Source organism: Manihot esculenta, chromosome 3, assembly GCF_001659605.2.
Source record: "Manihot esculenta cultivar AM560-2 chromosome 3, M.esculenta_v8, whole genome shotgun sequence".
Classification (NCBI taxonomy): domain Eukaryota; kingdom Viridiplantae; phylum Streptophyta; class Magnoliopsida; order Malpighiales; family Euphorbiaceae; genus Manihot; species Manihot esculenta.
This window is the reverse complement of record NC_035163.2, coordinates 9,672,493-9,695,586: the sequence shown is the minus strand read 5'-3', so window position 1 is coordinate 9,695,586 and position 23,094 is coordinate 9,672,493. Positions and strand designations below refer to the sequence as shown.

At 32.9% G+C, this 23,094-nt stretch overlaps 1 protein-coding gene across 2 annotated transcripts; it reads right to left on the bottom strand.

The window, feature by feature from the left end:
- Nucleotides 1-1,989: 1,989 nt before the first annotated feature.
- Nucleotides 1,990-21,913, bottom strand: LOC110611770 (3-hydroxyisobutyryl-CoA hydrolase-like protein 3, mitochondrial). Of its 2 annotated transcripts, none has more exons than XM_021752238.2 (10): nt 21,632-21,913; nt 21,310-21,411; nt 20,807-20,859; nt 20,062-20,196; nt 19,870-19,966; nt 17,895-18,024; nt 17,072-17,250; nt 16,787-16,914; nt 16,589-16,690; nt 1,990-2,300 (listed from the first exon to the last, which is right to left on the bottom strand). In XM_021752238.2, exons 1-10 carry the CDS (start codon nt 21,867-21,869, stop codon nt 2,199-2,201), a joined length of 1,266 nt encoding a protein of 421 aa, XP_021607930.1. In that variant the 5' UTR covers nt 21,870-21,913; the 3' UTR covers nt 1,990-2,198. The 2 variants fall into 2 exon arrangements, with proteins under 2 accessions (XP_021607930.1, XP_021607929.1); XM_021752237.2 differs by lacking the exon at nt 20,807-20,859 and adding an exon at nt 21,070-21,134 and having other exon boundaries at nt 21,632-21,910.
- Nucleotides 21,914-23,094: the final 1,181 nt, after the last annotated feature.

Sequence of the window (23,094 nt, the reverse complement as noted above, 5' to 3'; positions counted from 1 at the left end):
TTAAATTATTTAGGTATATTTAAATAAGTTTCTTTCGACTTTAAATAAATAAGAAAAAAATTATTATTAAATTCCTAAATTTTTTTAAAAAAGTTATTAGTTCATTTTTATTTAAAAATTATACCATTAACCTATATTAAATATTTATATTTTTAATCCATATAATTTTAATCATAACATATTATTTAATACCTATAAGTTTAAATATCTATACTATTTAATTTTTTTATCAAAATTTAAATAATAATTTTTTAATAAATTATTAAATAACTTAATTTTATAAAATATAAAGATATTTATACTCGTATAATTTTAATATAAAAACAAATCAGTGAATTTGTAAAAACGTAAAAATTTAATAGTCATACTCTCATAGATATAATCACAATGATAAATATTATTGTTACGGTAATAAACTACTTTATTTTATTTTAATCTAAAAAATTTACATTTAATTTTTGATATTTCAATTTTACGTGTACTAATATTTTTTTCTTTTTAAAAATATTTATAAGCTAAGGTATTTATGTTTATTTTTTATTATCACTTTTTAATAATTATCAGTAATAGTTATTTTTATTTATACGATTGAAATTATATATTGGATTATTTAAATTTATAAAAAATAAATTTTAATTTGTTTTAGAAAAAAAGTATTATGAGAAATCGTTAGATTATTTAAAACTTTCATAAACTATTAAATATAAAAAAAAATTGAATAATTTATGAGTTGAATTATTTTTTTTTTAAAAAATTCATAATTAAATATAGATAAAATTAAATAATATTTATATAGGTAATAGATTAAACTATTCAAACTAAGAAAAATTAAATGGATAAATTTTATCTATGTGAATTTTTTCCAGCTAATTTGACTCTTAACTTAAAAAGTTTATCTTTAATATTTGTATTAATAAAAAATTTTTAAACAAATTTTACTGAAAATAAATTCGCTGCTGACTTAAATTCCTTGTTGTTTGTTGTTTACTATTATTGAAAGAAACCAATCAAACCAGTGTATTAGTCATTTTTAGTGAGATTCTTAGAAACTTCTTCCAGTTTCTAAAAATTCAAGTTATATCTTCTCCAAATTTTCTTATTTCTCATTTATGTGTGTTTTGCCAAACAAATGACAGTCCCATTAACAGAAATTTCAGATTAAAAATCAATTCACCCTAAATATCATCATGCTTCTTTTTTTTTTTTTTTTTTTTTTTAAAAGAAACGTTGATACTTGTGTATACAATATTCAAGAAGAATTAAATACTAAGAGTTAAATTAACATACTCGCTTGACATTGTATCTATTGAGCTCATGCAGATCCCAGGGTTTCTTTAATGTGCTTTAGATCAAAACAATGGAAAGATGCGTTGGGTAGAAAGCAAATGAATATCACCTCACATTATCTATTAATTAAGGTAAAGGAATAACAATGTAACAAAAACCAACACCAGTTTGAAAGCAGGAAATTCGAAATGAAAATTATGTTTGAAAAACATGAAAATGAGCATCAACAAAATAATGGGACAATTAAATTTGGAATAGATAAGAACCTACCAAAAAACTTGAATATGAACTAAAAGAGTTTAAAGGAAATGAAACAAATGACTTCTAACTCAGTTTGGGGCGTCTGACACCTATTTTAGCAATATAATCCATCCATTTAGGCCAAATTGCACTAATAAAAAATTGATTCTCCTAATCCATATGGAAAAAGAAATCCAAAATTAGTCTAGAATTAGAATTAATGATATAAAAACTCCTCTAAACAGCCTCACCTCACCCTATTTTTAGTAGACGGATCATCCTAGTTTAGTTACACAAATTTAAATTAGAAACTACAGCTGTGGATTTTATCAAAATAATCACCTTCCTCAAGAACAGCAAGTCCTTGAGTTATTGAATGATGATTGTACCTATACAGTTACCAATAGAAAATCAAATGTTTGATCTAATTATAATTTCCAGAAATGATTTTTTTTTTAAAAAAAATTTTATTTGGCATGTTGGCGGGCTGTTTGGATTGCAACATCAGAATCAGCGATTTTGGCAGCAAACCACAAGATTAGCCACATTATTACAGATCTAAAGTATGAAAAGATTCGTTTACAATAGCAATGGCAGCAAAACCATCTCTTATCTCCTACCCAATTCTCGCGTTATTTAAGTGAAGCAAGACACGATAATTTCACTTGAACTCACACCTTCAACTCCTCGACATCTGGGCTCAGTGGTTTGAAGAGAGAATCCACTTCATTTTCATCAACTTCTTCCAAGCTTGGAGGATTCCACCTTGGGTTCTGCAGAGACATGACTATGAATACCACAATGCAAAATTATCTAACTACATGCTGTACTAAGGACAATCAATGCAGACTTTAACCATCTACTGTAAAGGATTTTATGAACCATCTGAAGGCACAGGGATGAAGGGGATAATAAGTGGAGCCATTTATCTCCCACTTCGTTCACAATCTTTGAAAAATTTCATATATATATATATTTTTCATAAGATTTAATAGTATGGAACTACATGCAGAACTTATTTAACATTTACAGCATTTATCTCAGGATGGAAATACCTCCGGACTGTAGTCAAGTGCACAAAAACAGTTTGCAAAATCAAACCTAAGCACAGTAGTAAAGTGTGCAAAATTTGACATTTGAGATCATACATTAGCAAGCTATTGAAAGCAGCATAATGATTCAGCTACAATAGTTCCAAATAATACAATGGTGTGCTGGTGCATCTCAAGTCCTATCAGTTTTGTTTTTATTTAGTTTTCTATTCCTTCTATTCAGGGTTAGTCTACTTTAAATTAGGATTAGTTTTATGTCTCTGAATCATATCCTACACGGTACAAATAAAGATGTATTTTTTTTTCCTTTCTTTTTTTTTTTCTATAAACCCTACTTTTCTTTTCTTTTCTTTATGCCAACTATAATCAACTCTATTATAGCCCTAAGTCTTGACAACTGTTAAGCTCTTCTGCTTTGTAGGTAGGAAACTACACCTGGCAGAGGTAGAGGCAACTACGCCCAACAAGCAGAGTTGGTTGAGATGCAGAAATTATTGGGGCCTTGACCTAGGCAGCGCAGGCCTTACAGGGTCTGCAACCTGAGGGACCCCAAATGGAGAATTTAAAAGATGACCACGACCCCCTTAAGATTCAAGATCTTGAGATTAAGGACGAACTTGAGGACATGACCCTTTTCATGAAGTTGGACATGCAGATCGAGCAGCAAGAGGCAGTTTGGAAGAGCATTTACCGCATGCCCTAAGTTGATTTGGAAATTAATTCAAACAGGACATAACAGAAAACTGAAAGGTGCAATTTGTGATGCTTAAATTGAAGGGCAGTACACTCCAATGGTGCATAAGAGTTCAACAGCAGCATGTTAAGGGTGTAAACGAGTCAAGGCCAAACTTCGAATAGCTCAAGCTCAGCTCAGAATAGGTTAACATGCTCAACCTCAAACAGCTCAATTATTATAAATTTACCAAGCTCAAACTCGACTCATTTTAATCTCATTCTTACTATAACAAGCCAAGCTACAACTCGGCATCAGCTAGTTAATAATTTATTCTACTTATTTAAATTAACTTTAAAATTAAAATTAGTTTCAATTAAAAAATATAAATAATAATATAAGTTATATTCAAATTTAAAATTTAAATGAAGGTTCAGAAAAAAAAAAGAAAAAGAAAATTATGGCCCCCAAATGTTGGGGCACACCACGGAATCACATCGGAGAAGGCTGATGGCTGCCCTTTTAAGGGAAACCACGGCCCTCAATGTGCGAATTGAGACCCACATCATCAATTCTTTCCTTAATTTTTAAATTAATTTTTATTGATTATTTAAGAAATAATATTTAATTGAAATTTTATAATATTTATTACAATACTATAAAATTTTGAAGTTTAAATTTACTTTAAATATGTTAGTATATAGAATCAATATTAACTAAAAATACTAAAATATTTGTACTTTGTTACTAGAAGTCTTTATTTAATTTAGTACTATATATGATTAATTTATTATTATCTAGAGAGAGTAATAATAAGGATGAAGGTTAGTGTTAAATTTACATAGTTCAAACCTTACCCTTAAATGCGAGATGGAGAAAGCTACACACAGTAGCCGTGGTGGTAAATTCAAATCTAAAAATTAAGTGTATATGTGTGCTTACGTGTATTATATGTTTAAATTGGGAAACAAAATGCTTGTCGTATTTTAATTTTATCAAACCCCACCCCCAAAATATATATATATATAACATATTCTATGACAAGTTTAGTCATTAACATCATTTTTAGATATATGTATTAATATGTTATATATATATACATTTTGGGGGTGGGGTTTGATAAAATTAAAATATGACAAGCATTTTATTTTGGGGGTGGAGTTTAGTCATTAACATCATTTTTAGGTATATGTATTAACTAATGACTATATTTGTATATATATATATGCATATATAAAGAACCTATCTTATAAATTCAAATACGATAAATTTAAATCTTTAGGCTAAAGATTCAAATATACCTATTACATTGATATTAAGTAGCTTAGAGGTAAATTTGGCTCATGTATAGCCCTAAAAGAAAGAGAGGTCAGAGACAAATCCCACAAAAGATTAAGATATCAAGATAAAATAAGAAACACAAATCTCACACAAAATAAGAAAAAAGAATATTAATAAAGAAATCAAGATGAAGTAGGTCTAAAGGTTGATATTACTATCTTTCTGTACAGAAAGATAACACAGAAGAAATACTGCATTATAAAAAATTATGACAATGTAAAAGAAATGGCTGTCACAGCTTCCAAGTGAGTATCAACTCCCAAGCAGAAATATTCTGCTTTTAACTAATTTTGTCTGTAGTAGCAAAAAAAAAGTGCCTCTCTCCTACCATTCCCCTTTTCTTAAATAAGGTGTGAAATCTCCTTGACAGATGTCCCCAGTCTCCATGATTCTCACAGCAGTAATTTCCTCATCAGCAGAATAGAATATTCTCCTCTTACCCTCCCGCCTCTTAGGCATTCTGAAATAAACCTTAAAAGGCCTAGATTTATCTTTCTCTACTAATTGGGCCGTCTCATTTCTTTTTTGGGCTCCTCTTCTCTATCATTGCCTTCTCGTTTGAAGATTAGCCTTGTCCTCAAGGCTAAAATAAGGAAATTGTCTCTGGAAGTTGGCCTGATCAATTCAAGAGGCCTCTTCTTCTGACTTCCCCTTCCATTGTACCAGGATTTGGGATACCAATTGATTACCTCCATGAACCTTGCATTGCTAGCATATTTTCTGGGGTTCAATCATAGGTTCCTCTTGGTCATCCAGATGTGCACGTAACTCAGTAACAATTGGATGATTCTCAATGGCCTTCTTGAGTTGAGAGATGTGGAATACAGGATGACCTCTCGAAGAGACCGGTAACTTTAGTTTACAGGCTACTGCTCCAACTCTGCTAGTGACTTGGAAAGGACCAAAATACCTCGCGGACAACTTTGGGCAAATCCAGTTTGCAACAGATGAATGTTCAACTTTAAAAACACGTAATCTCATTTAGCAAATTCCAAATCCATTATCTTCCTATTGGCATATTTAGTCATCAACTGTTGTGCTCGGTGAAGATTAAATTTGAGTTGTCACAATTGTTGAGACACCGCTTTTGGCAAAAATTTTGCAATATAGGTGGTTGCTACCATACACCACTTCAAAAGGCGTTTTACCAATTGATCCCTGAAAGCAAGTATTGTACTAATATTTAGCCTAACTTAGCCACTTCATCCACCCTTTGGGTTGTTCTGATGCACAACAACGAAGATACGATTCTAGGCATCGATTCAAGACTTCTATTTGCTCGTCGGTTTGTGGATGATACGACGCGCTAAATTTCATTTGAGTACCCTGCAGACGAAAGAGCTCGGTCCAGAAGTTACTGAGGAATACTGGATCTTGATCACTTACTATCATTCGAGGAATCCCATGTAACCGTACCACCTCTCTAGTGAAAACCTCAATCACATGTTTAGTTGTGAATGGATGCCTTAAGGGAATAAAATGTGCGAATTTAAATAAACAATCCACAGTTACTAATATGCAGTCCATACCATTAGAACATGGTAATCCCGTGATAAAATCAATTGATATATCTTCCTAAATGGCATAAGGAATAAGGAGTGGTTGCAAAAGATTTGGACAGTGGACATCATTCCCTTCTGATGGAAATCAGACGCTATCCGCCGATAGGTACGATAAGCAACAGAATGGGCCCCTAGAGGAGTAGTGTAAAATTCCGATATCAATTTTGGAATCCAGCTCGAACTTGCTGGGATTGCCAATCCCCCCTTGTAATAGAGCCTGTGTTGTATGAGAGCGTAATTATCAAGTGCGGCAATTCCTTACTTAATTTCTCGTATAATCCTCCCTAAAGTTTCATCTGCCATTACTTCTGCTGCAATCAGCCCATGTCGGAAGGGATATTGCCCACACTTCTGCATTCCCATCCTTCCGAGAAAGAGCATTTGCCTCTTTATTTGTTATGCCAAACTTATATCCAATGACAAAATTATAATCCATCAACTTTGAGAACCAATACTGCTGAGAAGGGGTGCTCACCTGCTGTAACATCAGATGTTTTGAGACTTCATTGATCCGTCCTCACTGTAAACTTCATTCGATCAAATAAGATCGCTAATATTGTATTGCCACAACCAAAGCCATTAATTCCCTCTCATAAGCAAAACGGGCGGTAGACTTATCTGAAATGGCCTTGCTGAAATAGGCCACTGGTTGGAAATTTTGCATTAAAATAGCCCCCACTCCACATTCTGATGCATCACATTCTATCACGAAAGACTGAGAAAAATTAGGCATGACCAGCACTAGTGATCAAATAATTGCTTGCTTCAATGTTTCAAAAGCCTTTTGTGCACTCTCTGTCCACTGAAACTTAAGCTAAGCTTCCTTCTTCAGTAACTCTATGAGAGGCCTGGCTATCTGGCCATATTTCTCAATGAAACATCTATAATACCCCTATTATGCCCAAGAAGCCCCTGACTGCTTTAACTGACTTGGGTGTCGGCCATCTTAGGATAGCTGCATCCATTTCTACTCCTTTTCTGGAAATGAAATGGCCTTAGTATTCAACTGAAATTCTCCCAAAGGAACATTTCTTGTGATTCACTTTAAATTGATTGTGGTGGAGTAATTCCAGTACTATCTTCAAATGTTGTAAGTGATCAGTCCAGTCCCGATTGCATACCAGTGTCATAAAAAAATACCAATAAGAACTTCCAAACGTATGGCCAAAACAAATCATTTTGTTAAATTTGGGTCAGACCTAACTCACCCCAAAAGCTAGCTCAAGGGGAGGAGTGCCTATAGTCCATATAAAGGGCACATTACTCCTTTCCACCACCGATGTAGGATTCAACATACCATATTAAATTTAGGCCAGGCCTAACTCACCCCAAAAGCTAGCTCAAAGGAAAGGAGTGCCTATGGCCAATATAAGAGGCACATTACCCCTTTCCACAACTGATGTGGGATTCACAACATTCATTACTGCTTGAAACGTTGTTGGAGCATTCATCAACCCAAAAGGCATAACCACAAACTCGTAATGGCCTGGATATGTTCTAAATGTTGTTTTGTGCACATCCAAGGTTGCCACTCGAATCTGGTGGTATCCCAATTCTATATCCAGCTTTGAGAAATAAAATGCTCTGTGCAATTCGACTGCCAACTCCCATCCTTTTTCTCGACTAGGAGCACCAGACTTGCGATGGGACTAATACTTAGCCTTATTACCCCAACAGATGGCATTTTAGATACTAACTTCTCAATCTCATCCTTCTGAGTATGGCCATATCTGTATGGGCGAACCGAGATTGGCGCTATGCCAGGCTGCAGCGGAATGCGGTGGTCTTCTTTCCTTACTCGAGGTAGCTATTGACCGACTCAAAGCAAGCTTTTGCAGAGGGTTTAATTGTTCATCTTCACTCCTTACCGTAACGCTAGTTTCAACCGGCCACAATAAAGCTGAATACATGACTTCTTTAGTCTTCCTGAGTGATTTTATAGAAACAACCTCCCTGCTAAAAGAAGAATCCCCCTCCAAACAAATTTGTTGTTTTCCCACTTGAAATTTTATAGTCATCTCTTTCCAGTTTGCCTGTACATCACCCAAAGTCTCCAACCACGACATACCCAGAATTACATCCACGCTGCCCAAAGGAAAACTATAAAAATCCATTTCTATCAAGAGTTGAGATAATTGTAAGTTTAAATTCTTACACATGCCAATTGATGATATATGATAACCATCTCCCAATTTGACCCTGAAAGCTGGCGTTTCGGATACTGGCAATTGGAGTTGCTGGACCAGTTTGGAGGACACAAAATTGTGGCTGGCTCCACTATCGACTAACACCACTACATTCTGCCCCTATGATCCCATGGAATTTCATCTGTTTAGGTCCCTGGATGCCACCCACCGAATATAAAGATAGTTCCATCACGGTAAAATGAGCTTCATCGATTACCGCATTCAATTCTGACCCTCCTACTCCCTCCATCTCATCTAATTCCCCCTCCTCATTCACAAACTCATCTTCTCCTCCTATTAGGGCCGGAAAAGGCTTGTTGGGACACTCATGCAGCGGAGAATACGGCTGTTTAGAGCATAAATATAGCTCTTTTGCTCTTAGATTTTGATACTCTTGGAGTGAGTACTGCCGCGTACCCCTAATTCGGTTTTGGAAATTTTGAGCTTTCGCAGATATAGAGGGTAGGACATAAGTTTTGTGCTTGGGTAGAGAAGAGTTTTCGAGTGGATTTGAGGGTGGTTCGTCCTTCCTCTGGTTGACTGACATTCCATAGGTGGATTTATGGGCCTGGACATTTACAGATTCAACCCATGAGAAAAAGTTTTAGCTTTAGCACCTTCCATTCCCTAGGTCTACTACAACTTCTGCCTCTCAATTTTTGTTGCCAACTTCATCATCTTGTACAAATCGGTGGTTTCTCAACCGGATATCTTCTCTGAGCCCGTTCAAAAAAAATCCCAAACTTTAGGTATCCAAAACATCCAAAACCAGAGAGGCTCTTGCCACAAACTCGTCCACATATTCGGCAACAATACTTGTTTGTTTCAAAGCGACAAATGCTCGTAAGGATTTTCAGAGATGTCATCTGAATATCTTTGCATAAGCTCACGTCGTAATTGATCCCAAATCAATTGCGGGTTTCTCTGCCTTAACCACCCCAACCAATGTAAAGGGGCCCCTTCCATGCTGACCAAAGCAAGAGATATTTTGTGTTCCTCGAAAATATTCTGAATCTCAAATAACTGTTTTGCACGAGCTATCCAACCTACGGGATCACTTCCATCAAAGTTGGGCATCTCTATTTTCTTGGATACGAGGGTAGGCTCATCCAACAAAAGAGGTCTTCCGATACTTTTGATGGTTGACACATTCACTGGTGTGACATTGGTGGGACTGGGTAGAAGAGTTCCCCATTTCTACTGTTCCCTTCCCCTTAATCATCATCACTATCAATCTCTCCAATTTGTTGAACCTCTGTTCATGATCTGATCGCAGTTGGTCTTGACCCAATCGTATTGCCACTACCGCTTCCTCCAATTTATTGAGTCCCTTCTCCAGCTATTCTATTCTTCCTTTCATCCTCGTTTTTGGCATCCAACAGGTCGGACCAATTTGGTAGAATTAAGGAACACAAATCCCACGCAAAATAAGAAAAGAGAAGATTAATAAAGAATCAAGACGAAGTAGATCTAGAGATTGGTATTACTATCTTCTTGTGAAGAAACAGAACACACAAAAGAAATACTGCATTACAAAAAAGAAAGGACAATACAAAAGAAATTACTATCAGCTCCCGTACAGAAATATTCTGTAGTAGCAAAAAAAAGTGCCTCTCCTACCATTCCCCTCTTCTTGAATAAGGAGTGAAATCTAGTCCTCAATCTCCATGATTCCCACAGCAGTAATTTCCTCATCAGCAGAATAGAATATTCTCCTCTTACCCTCCTGCCCCTTAGGCATTCTGGAATAAGCCTTAAAAGGTCTAGATTTATCTTTCACTATTAATTGGGCTGTCTCATTTCTTTCTTGGGCTCCCTCTTCTCTATCAGTATAATATATAATATATTCTATGACAAGTTTAGTCATTAACATCATTTTTAGGTATATGTATTAACTAATGACTATATTTTTGAATTCAAATGTGTATATATATACCTATCTTATAAATTCAAATACAATAAATTCGAATCTTTAGGCTAAAGATTCAAATATACCTATTACATTGATATTAAGTAGCTTAGAGGTAAATTTGGCTCATGTATAGCCCTAAGAGAAAGAGAGGTCAGAAGCAAAAAAAGTAACAATAATAGAATAGCTTAGGGTATGTTTACATGTCAGAAACAGTTTTTTGATTTCCATTTTCCCATTCTCTAGAAAAAACTAGTTTTCATTTTCTATGCAAAACAATGAAATATGGAAAACGCATTCAACACTCAAATGATATAAAAGTCTTTCTAATTCAAAATGATAAAAAAAAAAAAATCACAACTTTTATAATTAAAATATAAATCATGAAAAGTATATCTAAAAACTTAATTATTTTACCTTTAAATTTTTTTTATCATAAATTATTCATTTATTTTATAATAATATAATTAATTTTATAAATATAAATAAATATTTTTCAAAATAATTATTTAATTTTAGTGTAAAAACGTTATAGTATAATTTTTGTTATCATTGCTTTTTCTATTTAGAGAACAGTTAGCAAATATAACTTTTATTACAAAGGAACACAACAAAAGCGAATTGAAAGTTATTTTGCAAATCTAAGGTAAATTTTAGAAAACTAGTTTTCCATCTCTCCACTTAGAGAACTAATGCATATCAACATAAAAACTCTTTCTGTTACTTAGAAAATTATTCCAGTTTTCTACAAGTGAATAGGCTCTTAGGGTTTAATAAACTCAAGCTTAATCTTTTTAAAGTTCAGAATGTAAAGAGGAAATAAAAGGGAAGAGGGAGATAAGATTGAGATACATTTACATTTTAAATCCCGATACCACCAAAAACAACATAGTTTTGATTTATTAGTTAATACAATTTTAAGTAGGCCCTATATCATGTACTTATTTGTTGATATTTATAATTTTTTCCCATTTTATGGAAATATATATATATAGTCCATCAGCTCCTTGATAGTAATTCGATACTCGAAGAGTAGTGAACACGAGTGACAAAACTGACTAGTTTAAATGCAATTAAAAATTCACAGTTTAGTATACCTTATTGATTTCTGTCATACTCATTGATTTCTATCCCCACGAATTATCATGAAATGCTAATGAAAGTGGAATTATGAATCTCATGCCATATAACATGTGATGTCTAAATGAATACGGTAAACCTTTATGTGATAAATAGGTCAAACACGTGGTAATTAGATGATAGGTATAAAAAGTTTACTCTTATCCATGTTCTATCTTCTACATCATAATAATACATGTAATCCTTAATTTAAGATGACATGGTTATCTCATATACACATGGTTTGAATTTGATACCGCTTATATATTTATATTATATATGCAATATATCATGCCTTGACTAAGTCAATTGTTCATGAAAATAGGTGATTAGTCAAGAGGAATTCATTGCCCTAAGTAAATAGGGATGAAATTCTATGTTGTCTTAATTGTTCCTGATGTATTAAATTCTTGACCAAGAAAGATAGACTTAATCAACAAGGTGTTTCTGAGGTAAGTCTTCATTATAAAAAATTGGAATTAAGATGCAGTGATATGATTGATGACATTTAGGGTTTGACATTAAATGACACTAGTGACCCTAGTTGAGATAAGGACTTTATAATAAAGAAATTTTTAGTGCACGGCATGTATGATCAAGGTTCTAAGAAAATGGAATTCTTCATTCATTATTAATTGAGTAACCAGAAGTGCTATACCATGCGTTAACTATGATTTATGAGAATTAAGCGGTGAATTGGGAATTTCATGTTAAGTATAATAGAAAGTATGTTTCTATTCTAATTTGCAAAAAGTTATAGACCTAGGAAGTCATACCCAATAGAACTACTCTCAACAAGCAATATTAATTTAATTGATTGATTAAATATTTAAATTAACTAATTAAATTAATGAATTTAGTTTGGCATTGTTGGGACTTGTAGCTAAATTCAATTAAATGTGTTGAATCCCACATCGGTTGTGGAAAGGGGTAATGTGCCCCTGATAAAAGGCATAGGCACTCCTCCCTTGAGCTAGCTTTTGAGGTGAGTTAGGCCTGACCCAAATTTAACATGGTATCAGATCCTCCATCCGATATTGGACCTCCTATAAATATGTCAAGCACCAATAAAATTCTGAGCATTAGAAGTGTGTTAAATCCCACATCGGTTGTGGAAAGGGTAATGTGCCCCTTATATAGGCCATAAGCACTCCTCCCCTTGAGCTAGCTTTTGGAATGAGTTAGGCCTGACTCAAATTCAACAAAATGATTATTCTATTATAGAGAAAATTTTCATAGATTCATCTCCTTTTGTGTTAGATGTAAAATTGGGCTAAAGATGTGGGATGCATCTACAGTTAGACGGGCTTGGAAGACAAACTTGGCCTTCTCTATTAGGCAGGCTTTTGATTATGTGCTAATTAATTAAGTTCATTTTTTTATTAATGTTCATTAATTTAAGGTTAATGGACATTATAAATGAAGAGAATATTTAAGGTTAATGAACTTCATGGAATGTTTTGGGACGACATCTCATTAGGGACAAGACTTTGACATGGTGGTTGATTGTTACCACTGGCAAAAAATGCATAGGAGATGTAGAGAAATTGGTGAAAAGGCGTCTAGCTTGTTTACTTGCCAAAGGCAGTGCATAAATACAAGCTTGTATACTCCTTTATTTGAACAAGATGCACTTGAGTATGGATCTTGTTTTGGGTTTCCATTTCCAAAGACGACAATGGGATTAGGGATTAGAATCTATTTCTAATAGATTATTTTTCAAAAATGACACATTTTATTTCATGTTGTAAAACCTCTTGTGCAACTTGTATTGCTTGAGTTTTTCTTACATGAGGCTGCAACTACATGGTGTTCCACCATCCATTATTTTCGATAAAGATGTGACTTTTATGCAGCACTATGAGAACATCACAGGAAAATTTTGGGAAAGAACTGAAATCTTCTAGCACTTGCTATCCACCATAGATGGTCAAATGAAAGTGTGTACCAAAGTAGGTAACTTCTTAAGATGTCTTGTTGGCAAGATTGCAAAGACATGAGATTTAGTATACCCCCGATTGAATTTTCCTACAATAATTCAATCAATTGAACTCCCAAGAAGGCACAATTTAAGGATGTCCATGATTACTAAAGGCTCAATGCGCACTAGGCACACGCTTGAATGAGGTGAGGCACAAAAAATAAAAATTAAAGTAACATAAGATAGAAGATACATTTCTATTTAACTAAGCCTATTAAAAGACTGCAAATCCACAAAAACATTATTAAATATAAAAAATATAAAATAACTACTTTACTGTTAATATCTTTCTTTTAGAATTGTTAAAAAAATAAAAGAAACACAATTTTGGACATTCAAACACACCTTAGATTTTTTATACTCACAAACAATCCAAATAGCCCTACTAGTGTCCTAAAAAGGGGGGGGGGGGGGGGACAGGAAAAAAAAAAGAAAAAGAAAAAGAAAAAGAGAGAGGGAGAAAGCAATTTTAGATAAACTAGAAACATAGGACCTAAGTAAATTACCTAAATAGTCTATTAGTCTTTTTTTGAAAAAATAAAGTAAAGAAGATAATGCAAAAAGAAATATTGAAACAAAGAACCCATATAACATTGTTGATGGTCTTTGAAAAATGACAATTTTAGATAAAATAGAAAAACAGCAGTCCAAAAATTAGTTAAAATAAAAAAGAATATTGAAAACAATATATAAGAAAAGGGATCAAAAGGACCATGAGCATTGAAAAAGGTACGGGAAGTTTGTGTCTAAATGGTTTGATGAGATTTTTGTGACTAGTTATCACCAACTATATTAATTTTGAAAACGTTGTAATGTGTCAATATTGGATTCTGGAAGATCGAAAAATTGTGGGTCGAGTGCTAAAATAAGTACTCGCTGAAGGTGGAAATAAAGAAGGCAGCCTTGCTGAAGCCTTGAACCTGGAGCAAGGCGTTGCCTAGGCGCACAAGCAAGGACCTGGTGAATGTCGCCTACTTTTCTCCTATAGAGGTGCTGGGGTTGGAGCCTAGTGAGCCTTGAGCCTACATCGTGCCTGGGACAAGTCTTCTATAGCACAAAAAGCTACATCTTGAAACCTCATTTGTATTTGACTTGAAGCCTTTACCAAAAAAAGCTAGGGTGGGAATTATTTGTTGACCCATTCAAAAACTTCAAAAGGAAGCGCAGAATGATCTAAAAGCTAGTCGTGCGACTTACTCTTTGTTGCAAATCAATGTCGTCATTTGCAGCAATTTGAAGGGGATCAAGTATTTGCGCCCTTGAGAGAGAAAGATTCCAAAGGATGCTTATTGCAAGCTCAAATCTAGGAGGTTGGTACCACGTAAGGTGATGAAGAAAATTAGCTTAAATGAATAGTTGATTGAGTTACCACCTAATTTGCAAAATAACCCACCTTTAATGTTTCTCACTTGATAGATTTGATAGCTTCCATCATCGAAGTTCAAGTCCAACAACTTCCAGTTGCGAAGGTTGATGTTATTGAATAAGTGTTAAGGAAGGTTGATGTTATTGAATAAGTGTTAAGGTCTTATTTGATTGGGGATAAGTAGACTAAGTATCACTTTTCAGGAAGTGAAAAAACCTCTCTTATTTGGTTTGCGCTATTAAATTAACATCCTGTGATGTAGAATAAGTAATTTGCCTAGGTGGGACTTATTAAGTTTTCTCTTCCCTAGTTAAGTTTAATAGAATTTATTAATTTATCCTTCAATTTATTACACTTGAAATTGTACCATGGACATTATCGTCTTCTATAACTTAGAGATAATCTTACTTCCTTAGAAGTTGATTTATATATCAAACACATTCAAAGAATGTAAAAAGACAACTTCACATCCATATTTTATCTAGTTTCTATACAGTCTGCATTTATTGAAAGACTTCATCTCAATTAAGGCTATTTCCTGTCTCTGCAAACTCTCAATTTTTTATCTTCATTTCTTAAGCTGAGAATCATCAAATAAAACTATACAAAATGAAGGTTTATTTTCTTTAACCATATTTTGTAGACAATGAATTATTTATCTTTGCAATAGGTGTTTTTGCTCATTCAGTGAAGAATATCATGGTCTATGCTAAGTTTTTTGATGAATTTTGTAGTACGAACTATGAAGCACTAGTTTGCTGAATCCATGGGGCAATTTTCTAATCACCATCTATTTTTGGAATCGATTTTTTAGTAAACTACACAAGTGATTGAAAAATAACCTCAAAGAAAGTTTTAGACTTCAATAATGTTTGCTAAATATAAATTTAGGCTTGAGCAGGGAAAATTTTAAGATAATAAATAATCATGATCTTTTATAGCTTAACGGGTTCTTTCTTCAGCTGTAATTCATCACAATATCAACATACTCAACAAGAATATGATCATAAATCACAAAATCAGAGGCAAGATAATCAAGAACCTCTTAAACATCCATTTTATGGTAATAAGGTTAGTTCTTTATTATCAACCTAGTTATTTTGGTTTTAACTTTGATTAATGCTAGTGATGCCTATGAATGATCAATTTAGATTTTTTATTTTTTATTTTTTGCATATTTATTTAGCTGTGCATTTTAGTTTTAATTATATCTTTTACCTATTAGATTCATGAACTTTGCAAATTTTTCAAAAAATGATAATAATAATAATAATAATAAACGCAGAGAAATTGGTCATTCCAGTTACGTTATGCCTATTTTTATTACCCGTGTAAACAGCATCGACTTAAATACATGCTTGACCCAACCAGCAACTAAAAGTAGTTGGATCATTGTAGAGGAGCTGTAACAAGTTTATCAAAACATTTAAAAGGGTATCTCTAAACTTACTCGTTCAAGTCACTCAAGATGATTGATGGAGCCATGGAGAAGCACCCAAAGTCCTTTTCAATTTTGGACTTATTTAGCTTTCTTTTCAGTTCTGGATTTCATTCAGTTTACAATTTCTTCTGTATTAATTATACATATATATATATATATTCAGAATTTTCTTCTGTATCACTTATAACTAGTTTTTGGTTTTTGAATAGGACTTACCCTAAATGGTATAAATAAGTAGACATCAAGATCTATTTATACATATATATATTCAGAATTTTATCAAAACGTTTTCTGTAAACCCTAATTATCTTTCTTTATTCCAAACCACAATCAACCTTATTTTAGCCTTAATTGTTGAGATCTAATTATCTTAAAACTCTTATGCTGAGTCAATTGTACCATAAAAAGAAAGGGAATATAGAGAATATAACCTGATCCTTGTCCACCAAGACTGCCCTAACCCCTTCAGCAAAATCATTTCGCAGAGATGATCTTAGGGCAATGCGATACTCTGTTTTCATCACACCATTTAGCTGGAGGTAACAAATTGCCAGCAGACTAGAGATGTCACTTTATGAACCATAAGGAATGCAAAAACAACTACTATGAAACCAGAACTCCAAACTCACAGTTGATAGTTCATTGTTGGGTTTTCCATAGGCAGATGCGACTTTGGAAAAATACTTTTGTGTCAAGCAAAGAGAAAAAGGAGCACCCTTTCCAAGTCCTTGAAGTGCATCATTAGCCCACTGCACCACTGTGACAAGAAATTATGATAACTGGTAGTGTGAAGAACACAAAAACTGAAACAAGTTTATGCAGATTAAGGAGGACCTATCACAAGAGAAACACAGAAGCGAAAATTTGGTAAAAAGTCACTCAAATATAAATGAAACCAGCATTACTTAGCTTACCTTTGCCATCAGCACTCTGCTGATGCTTTTTCAGCTCTTCAATAATCTCCTTTACTGACTTACCAGCCCCAAACGTTGAAATTATTCGAGGCAAAAGCAACTTCAACTCAGCCTCAGACTCTGGTTCATTGCTGTACTTAGCTAAAAGTACTTTGATGTCATCATGTGGATTCTCAGAACTGCATTCAACATGCACATACAACTTCTACAGTGAGAACTTTGAAGTTTCAAAACACAATATTGATCCAAACTTTGAAGATCCGTATGAAATGCGAGGAAAAAAAATGAACGATATTGATCCAAATTGCTGGTCAGAAACTAGAACAGAAACCATCCTAAATATGATAAACATACTTAAAAAATCATATATACTTGTATCAACTAAGAAACAAGTCAGAGGTTAGCCAGTTTGGGACCCAACTGCAATAAAATTTAAATGCTGTGCTTGTTAGGAAGGAAAGGGGGAAGAAATGCATTTAGTCAATGACATAGGAAAGGTACATTGAAGGGAGGAAATATAAATTCAAATAACATTTTCTTTCCACCCTTCCATCCACCCAACCAAGCAAAGCTTACCCAACAAGAATCATAAAACTACAATTCCCAAAAAAAGGGAATTAACTTTAGAGTAACTAAATTGATGTAGTAGCATCAACTCAAAAGGCTTTTCTTTTTCCTCTAATTATTCTGGTGACTAGTGAGTATCTACCATGACTTGCAACAACTAAAGAGCTATTACTAGCAAACGCAGTTGCACAGCAGTAATATTACAATTGCTGGCAAATAATCATTTCATCAATTAAAGCAAGCACATGAATTTTACAAGGTAGTTGCCAAAATGGCCTCCTTCAGTGAGACTAATCTCCCAGATGGCACATAGTGTGTTCCAAGACCTACAAATATTGCATCAGAGGGTGTAGAGATCCTCTTGCCAGTCAATCCAAGATAAGCACCTACGCAAAGGGCAACAAAGAAGAACAAGAATACCATTAACTAATTTCCGAAAAACCAGCTATCAAGAAAAGAGAAAAAGCATACTGCATATTTTATTAGCCAAGGTAACAAAGGCTACCATTGACACTAAATCACAAAATGGCTATGGCAGTCAATAGTATCTCAGCTCCTCAGAACATAAAAAGGAACTAGATTATGCACCATCCAATTGATCAGAATAATGCACATTAAGTATTGTCTTTTCATGTGTAAATCTAGGATATTAAAGAAAAGGCATATTAGCATTACCAAGCCAAATATTTGCCTGTTTTGACGATTTAATCCAATTCTTTCATTAGTAACTGGCATAATAGTCCCACTTTTCAAAATTGGTTATGATTTTGTCCAATTTAGAAATTCAATTTGAGGGAAGCATGTAAAATCCACTTAACAAAACAACTGATTTTTTCTATGCATTAGTCGTAGGTCTCAAATGACACAGGCTTGGTTTTTAGGAAAAAAAAAAAGAGCCCATAATTAACTAATTAACCAAATGTTAATTGTTGTAAATTCACAAAAAATCCCTAGTTTTAACATGGATCTTAATTTTTAAAATTATTTACTTATTTTCTTTTCTTTGAATGATATAATTTCACATTTACTTTTCATTTTATATTTTCAATTTATACTATAAATTTGTTAATAATAGAATTTGCAATTAATTATATATATTTTTTCAAGTCTGAAAATGTATATACAATACATATATATATATATATGATTTTATATTTGACAAAAATATAAAACATATACCATTAAATTTTTCATTAATAAATTATTTTACATTTATTTTTACACAAATAGAAAAAGAATAAGAAAGCAGATAAAAACAATACATATGACATGTGATAATTATTAACATATCATCACTAAAATTTTTAGAATGTTAAACACATAAGAAATGTTTTAGAAAAAATAAATGTTTAAATTTACAAATATTTTTTAGTGAATATGTATGTGTATACACAGCTTTTCAAAAAACAGAAAACAAAATATTTGAATTTATTATATATATATATATATATATATATATATAAGTTACTGTCTACTTCTTTACTATCTAACTGACTTATTTCATTCTGGTCATCTTCTTCTTTTCCAGATGAAGAACATGATTCAGAAATTAATTGTTCTTCCAAAAATTTTATCCTTTTTGAATCTTTTTGAAGCTGATATTTTAAATCTTTTACTTCAGTTTTTATTATTCTGATTTCTCTTTGCAATTCTTCTATAGATACTGTTTCTTTAAGTTTCTTATTTTTATTTAATATTTTAGTTAAATCATAAGTTTGTTTTTCTATATAATTAACAATGATGGATTTTAGAGAGATAAAATATGAAAAGCATAGTTTAAAAAAAGGGGAAAAAAAACCTGAAGAATTTTAAAATTCTTAATAGATGTGAACAAAAAGAATCTAAGTTTTTCATTGTATGAGATAAAATTGTAGTTGTTGAAATTTGCAATATAGAAAATAGAAAATAAGGATGCGAAATGGATATGCTATGTGTCAACTTTTTAAGCCTCTTATCAAGTGAGGTAGCGAACTCCTAAGCTCAGCTTTGATCAATATATATAATAGCAAGCACACACGTTGACTCAAGGTGTCAAGATACACCCAACAAAGTTCATTTACAAGAGAGAACTTTTCCTCAGGATTTCACCTGAAGCAAACTAGCACACTTTCACCCATTTTACTTGCCTAAAATTTGTTTTGTTCTTGTCAAAATCATAAAGCAGCTTGATATATGAGAAACAAGAAGATTAAAAGGGAAAAAAAAAAGAATAACAGAACTAATAAACATACCAACTGATCCTTCCCCTGGACTATGAGCAGCTATATATGAAAACCCAACATCTGGGAACAAGCCAATTCCATTTTCCGGCATAGCAAGAACAGTTCTCTGCATGTCAGCTCACCAAGTGCACATAGCAAAATTAAGATAGGATTCTTAAATATTTAACTATTAAAGGACATCTATGTAACTAGGAATTGTACCTCTGTTACAATACGGTAGCAACCATGACCAGATAATCCAATTCCGAAACCCATTGTTACGCCATCCATCAAGGATACATATGGTTTCTTGTAGTCAGAAATTTTGCATATTAGTGAATATTCTGCTGTGAATACCTACAGAAAATGCATCATGGGGCATATTAAGTTCATGCAACAAAACAATTTCAATGCACAATCTTTAGAAAACAACTCAATATATAAAACGAGCAAAACAAGCACACAGAATACAAAACAGAGGTGGGGCTATAAATTTCATTTAAAAAAAAAACCTACAATATCCTACATCAATAATCTTTCTTAATCATCATTTGAGGATATCACAATAAATTATCATCCAAGAACTTAAAAACGGTTTAGACAATATGACACAACTATCCTTCTTTCCCATAAATAACCGTTGGTATTTGGTATTTTGGAGAAAAAATGTGGAAATCTTCAAATATGAACCCTTAACCATTTGCCTGAAGTTTCTTTAAAGAAAAAGAAACAAAAGAAAGAAAGAAAGAAAGAAAAAGGTTGACACTAATTTTGACCACAACAGCAAGCAGTTATACAAAGGTTGACTATGTGAGTTAACCAAGAACCAAGATTCCTGCTGCAGCAACTTATATGACAATATCAGCACTAAAAGCAATATGACAAGGCAGCAACTAATGTCCGCTTAATCCAACATCATGTATGAGGTTTTGGGGAGGATGATAGAACTAGGAAGACGCAATAAGACCTCAATCACATCTGGAAGTTGGTTTTTGGTTGCAATAGTCTTCACATCACCACCTGCAGATAAACTAAGACCTCGGTAATCAATTAGACAAGCACTGCAAGACCCCACTAATAAAAGCAATGATGCAAAGTTAAGTAGCAAAGAAACAAACAATACAGAAAGCACACAGCTTGCAACAGCACAGAAATAAAGAATACAGAAAAAACCAAAATTAGCAAGACATTGAGCCAAGAATTCTAATAGCATAAAAGTGCATAAAGCACCTTCTGCACAAGAGGCGTATTTTTGTCCTTTTGAATTTCAGCAACAACCCCTTTAATATCCATTCCTGCATAGGCCACCAATGGTTACCCTCAAACCTTTACTAACACTAGATAACCCAAAAAAACAAAAACAACACATACATTTAATGGAGTAAATCAGTAAAATATCAAATGCTCAGTGCAGTTCTGGAATCAACGAAAATATAAGGAAACAAAAAAAAAATCCCCTCAATATATTACCTGCGGAGAATGCACGAGACGAGCTGCCCTCAACCAAAACGCATTTCACCCGTGGATCCGATTCCCATTCATCGAGAAACTTTTTGTATTTTATATCCATATCTACATAATCGGGAGATTACAGGTTCATATTCGAAATAAAACCAAAGGACCATAACTATCAAAATCCAAAACAAGCTTAAAAGGTCACGAATCAAATTTCCTAAAATCTCATCTAAACCCCAAACCAATTATCTATATCCTCAAAATTGGACTTAAAAGCATCCATTTCTTACTGGAATAAAACTCCAAAAATAAACCAAAACATAAACACAATCATCACCTAAATTCATGGCATTGAGAGCCTTGGGGCGATCAAGAGTGATTACAGCGACGCCGTTTGGAAAAACATTTCCCTTAACGAACTCCTCAGAGGCAGTAGCCATAACCGTGAAGCTTCGATAAGACAGAGAGGACTTACAGCAGAGAGGGAAGCTAAGGGAATTCAAAAGCAAAGAATGATGAGTAAAAGCAATTGTTGACTTGGAAAGGAAGCGAGACGCCGAGAGTAAGCTTCTCATATTTCTGAGAGAAAATTTTGAGTGCTCGAGAAAGGCATGTTTCTAAGAGCTATATGGACTGGTTTGCCCTTGAGATTCGGAGTAAATTTTGTTTTTGACCCAAACCTTTTTAAAGATAAATTGGCCTAACGGTTAGCCAAAAAAAACCAACATTTTCGTCTGCTTTTCGTTTTCTATTTAATAAAAAAAAAAACAGATAATTGTTAATTTGTTCGGTTTATTAGTGTTATTGGTTTTGTTATTACTAATAAAAAACATTTTGAAATCGGAAAATCTAAAATTAAAAACTATAAATATTAATTTTTTTTATTATACCATTATTTTTCAAACTTTATCATATTATCACCAATTATTTTAAGATTTAAATTATTCTATTGTGACCGACTTTTCTATTTCACAATTTCTGCGTCCTCCATATTAGAAGAGATCTTTCTCTTTGAAAAACTTCCTCACTCTTTAAATTCTCATTTTCTCTCAAATATACCTTCTAAAGGTTGCAGTTGCTCGATTCTTCCACGTTCTCCTTTAAAGCTGTTGTTTCTTTATTTTCTTTTTTCTTTCTCGGACTTTCGTTCATTACATAATGATTTTTTTTTTCATTTCATTCTCCTTTTCATTATCTTCTTTTTTTTTTATTAAGTTAAATTATGGCAGCACTGAAGATTCAAAGAAAATTGGACACTAAATTTCACCAAATGGTGATTAATGAACTAATTCCTATACTTCTTCTCTTCCAAATGAGCAATACCCATTGAAATAATTTGATTTTTAACCTGCATGTAAGTGGGAACCAGCACAAAATAGGTCTGTGTTGTAGTCCCAATAAGGAAAACCAATATATATAATAATTTTTCTTATTCAACCTCAGAAAAAATGACATTTCTTTAAATAAAAAACTTCAAAGGAAATTATATTATTTTTCACTTCTCATAAAAAGTATAAGAACCGATAACTATAGGTAGAGGTGAGCAGTATTCGGTTCAAACCGAAAAAATCGACCGAACCAAATCGATTTGAAAATTTAGTTCGGTTTTTAATATATTTCGATTCGGTTCTGTTTTTAATTTCAGAAATTTCAGTTATTTCGGTTCGGTTCGGTTTTGATAAGAAAAAATCGAAAAAACCGAACCGAACCGATTAGTGATAATAATATATTTTTTCAATAATATAGAGAAATTAAATCATATTAAGATTAAAATATTTTAATTAAATTTTAAAATATTAA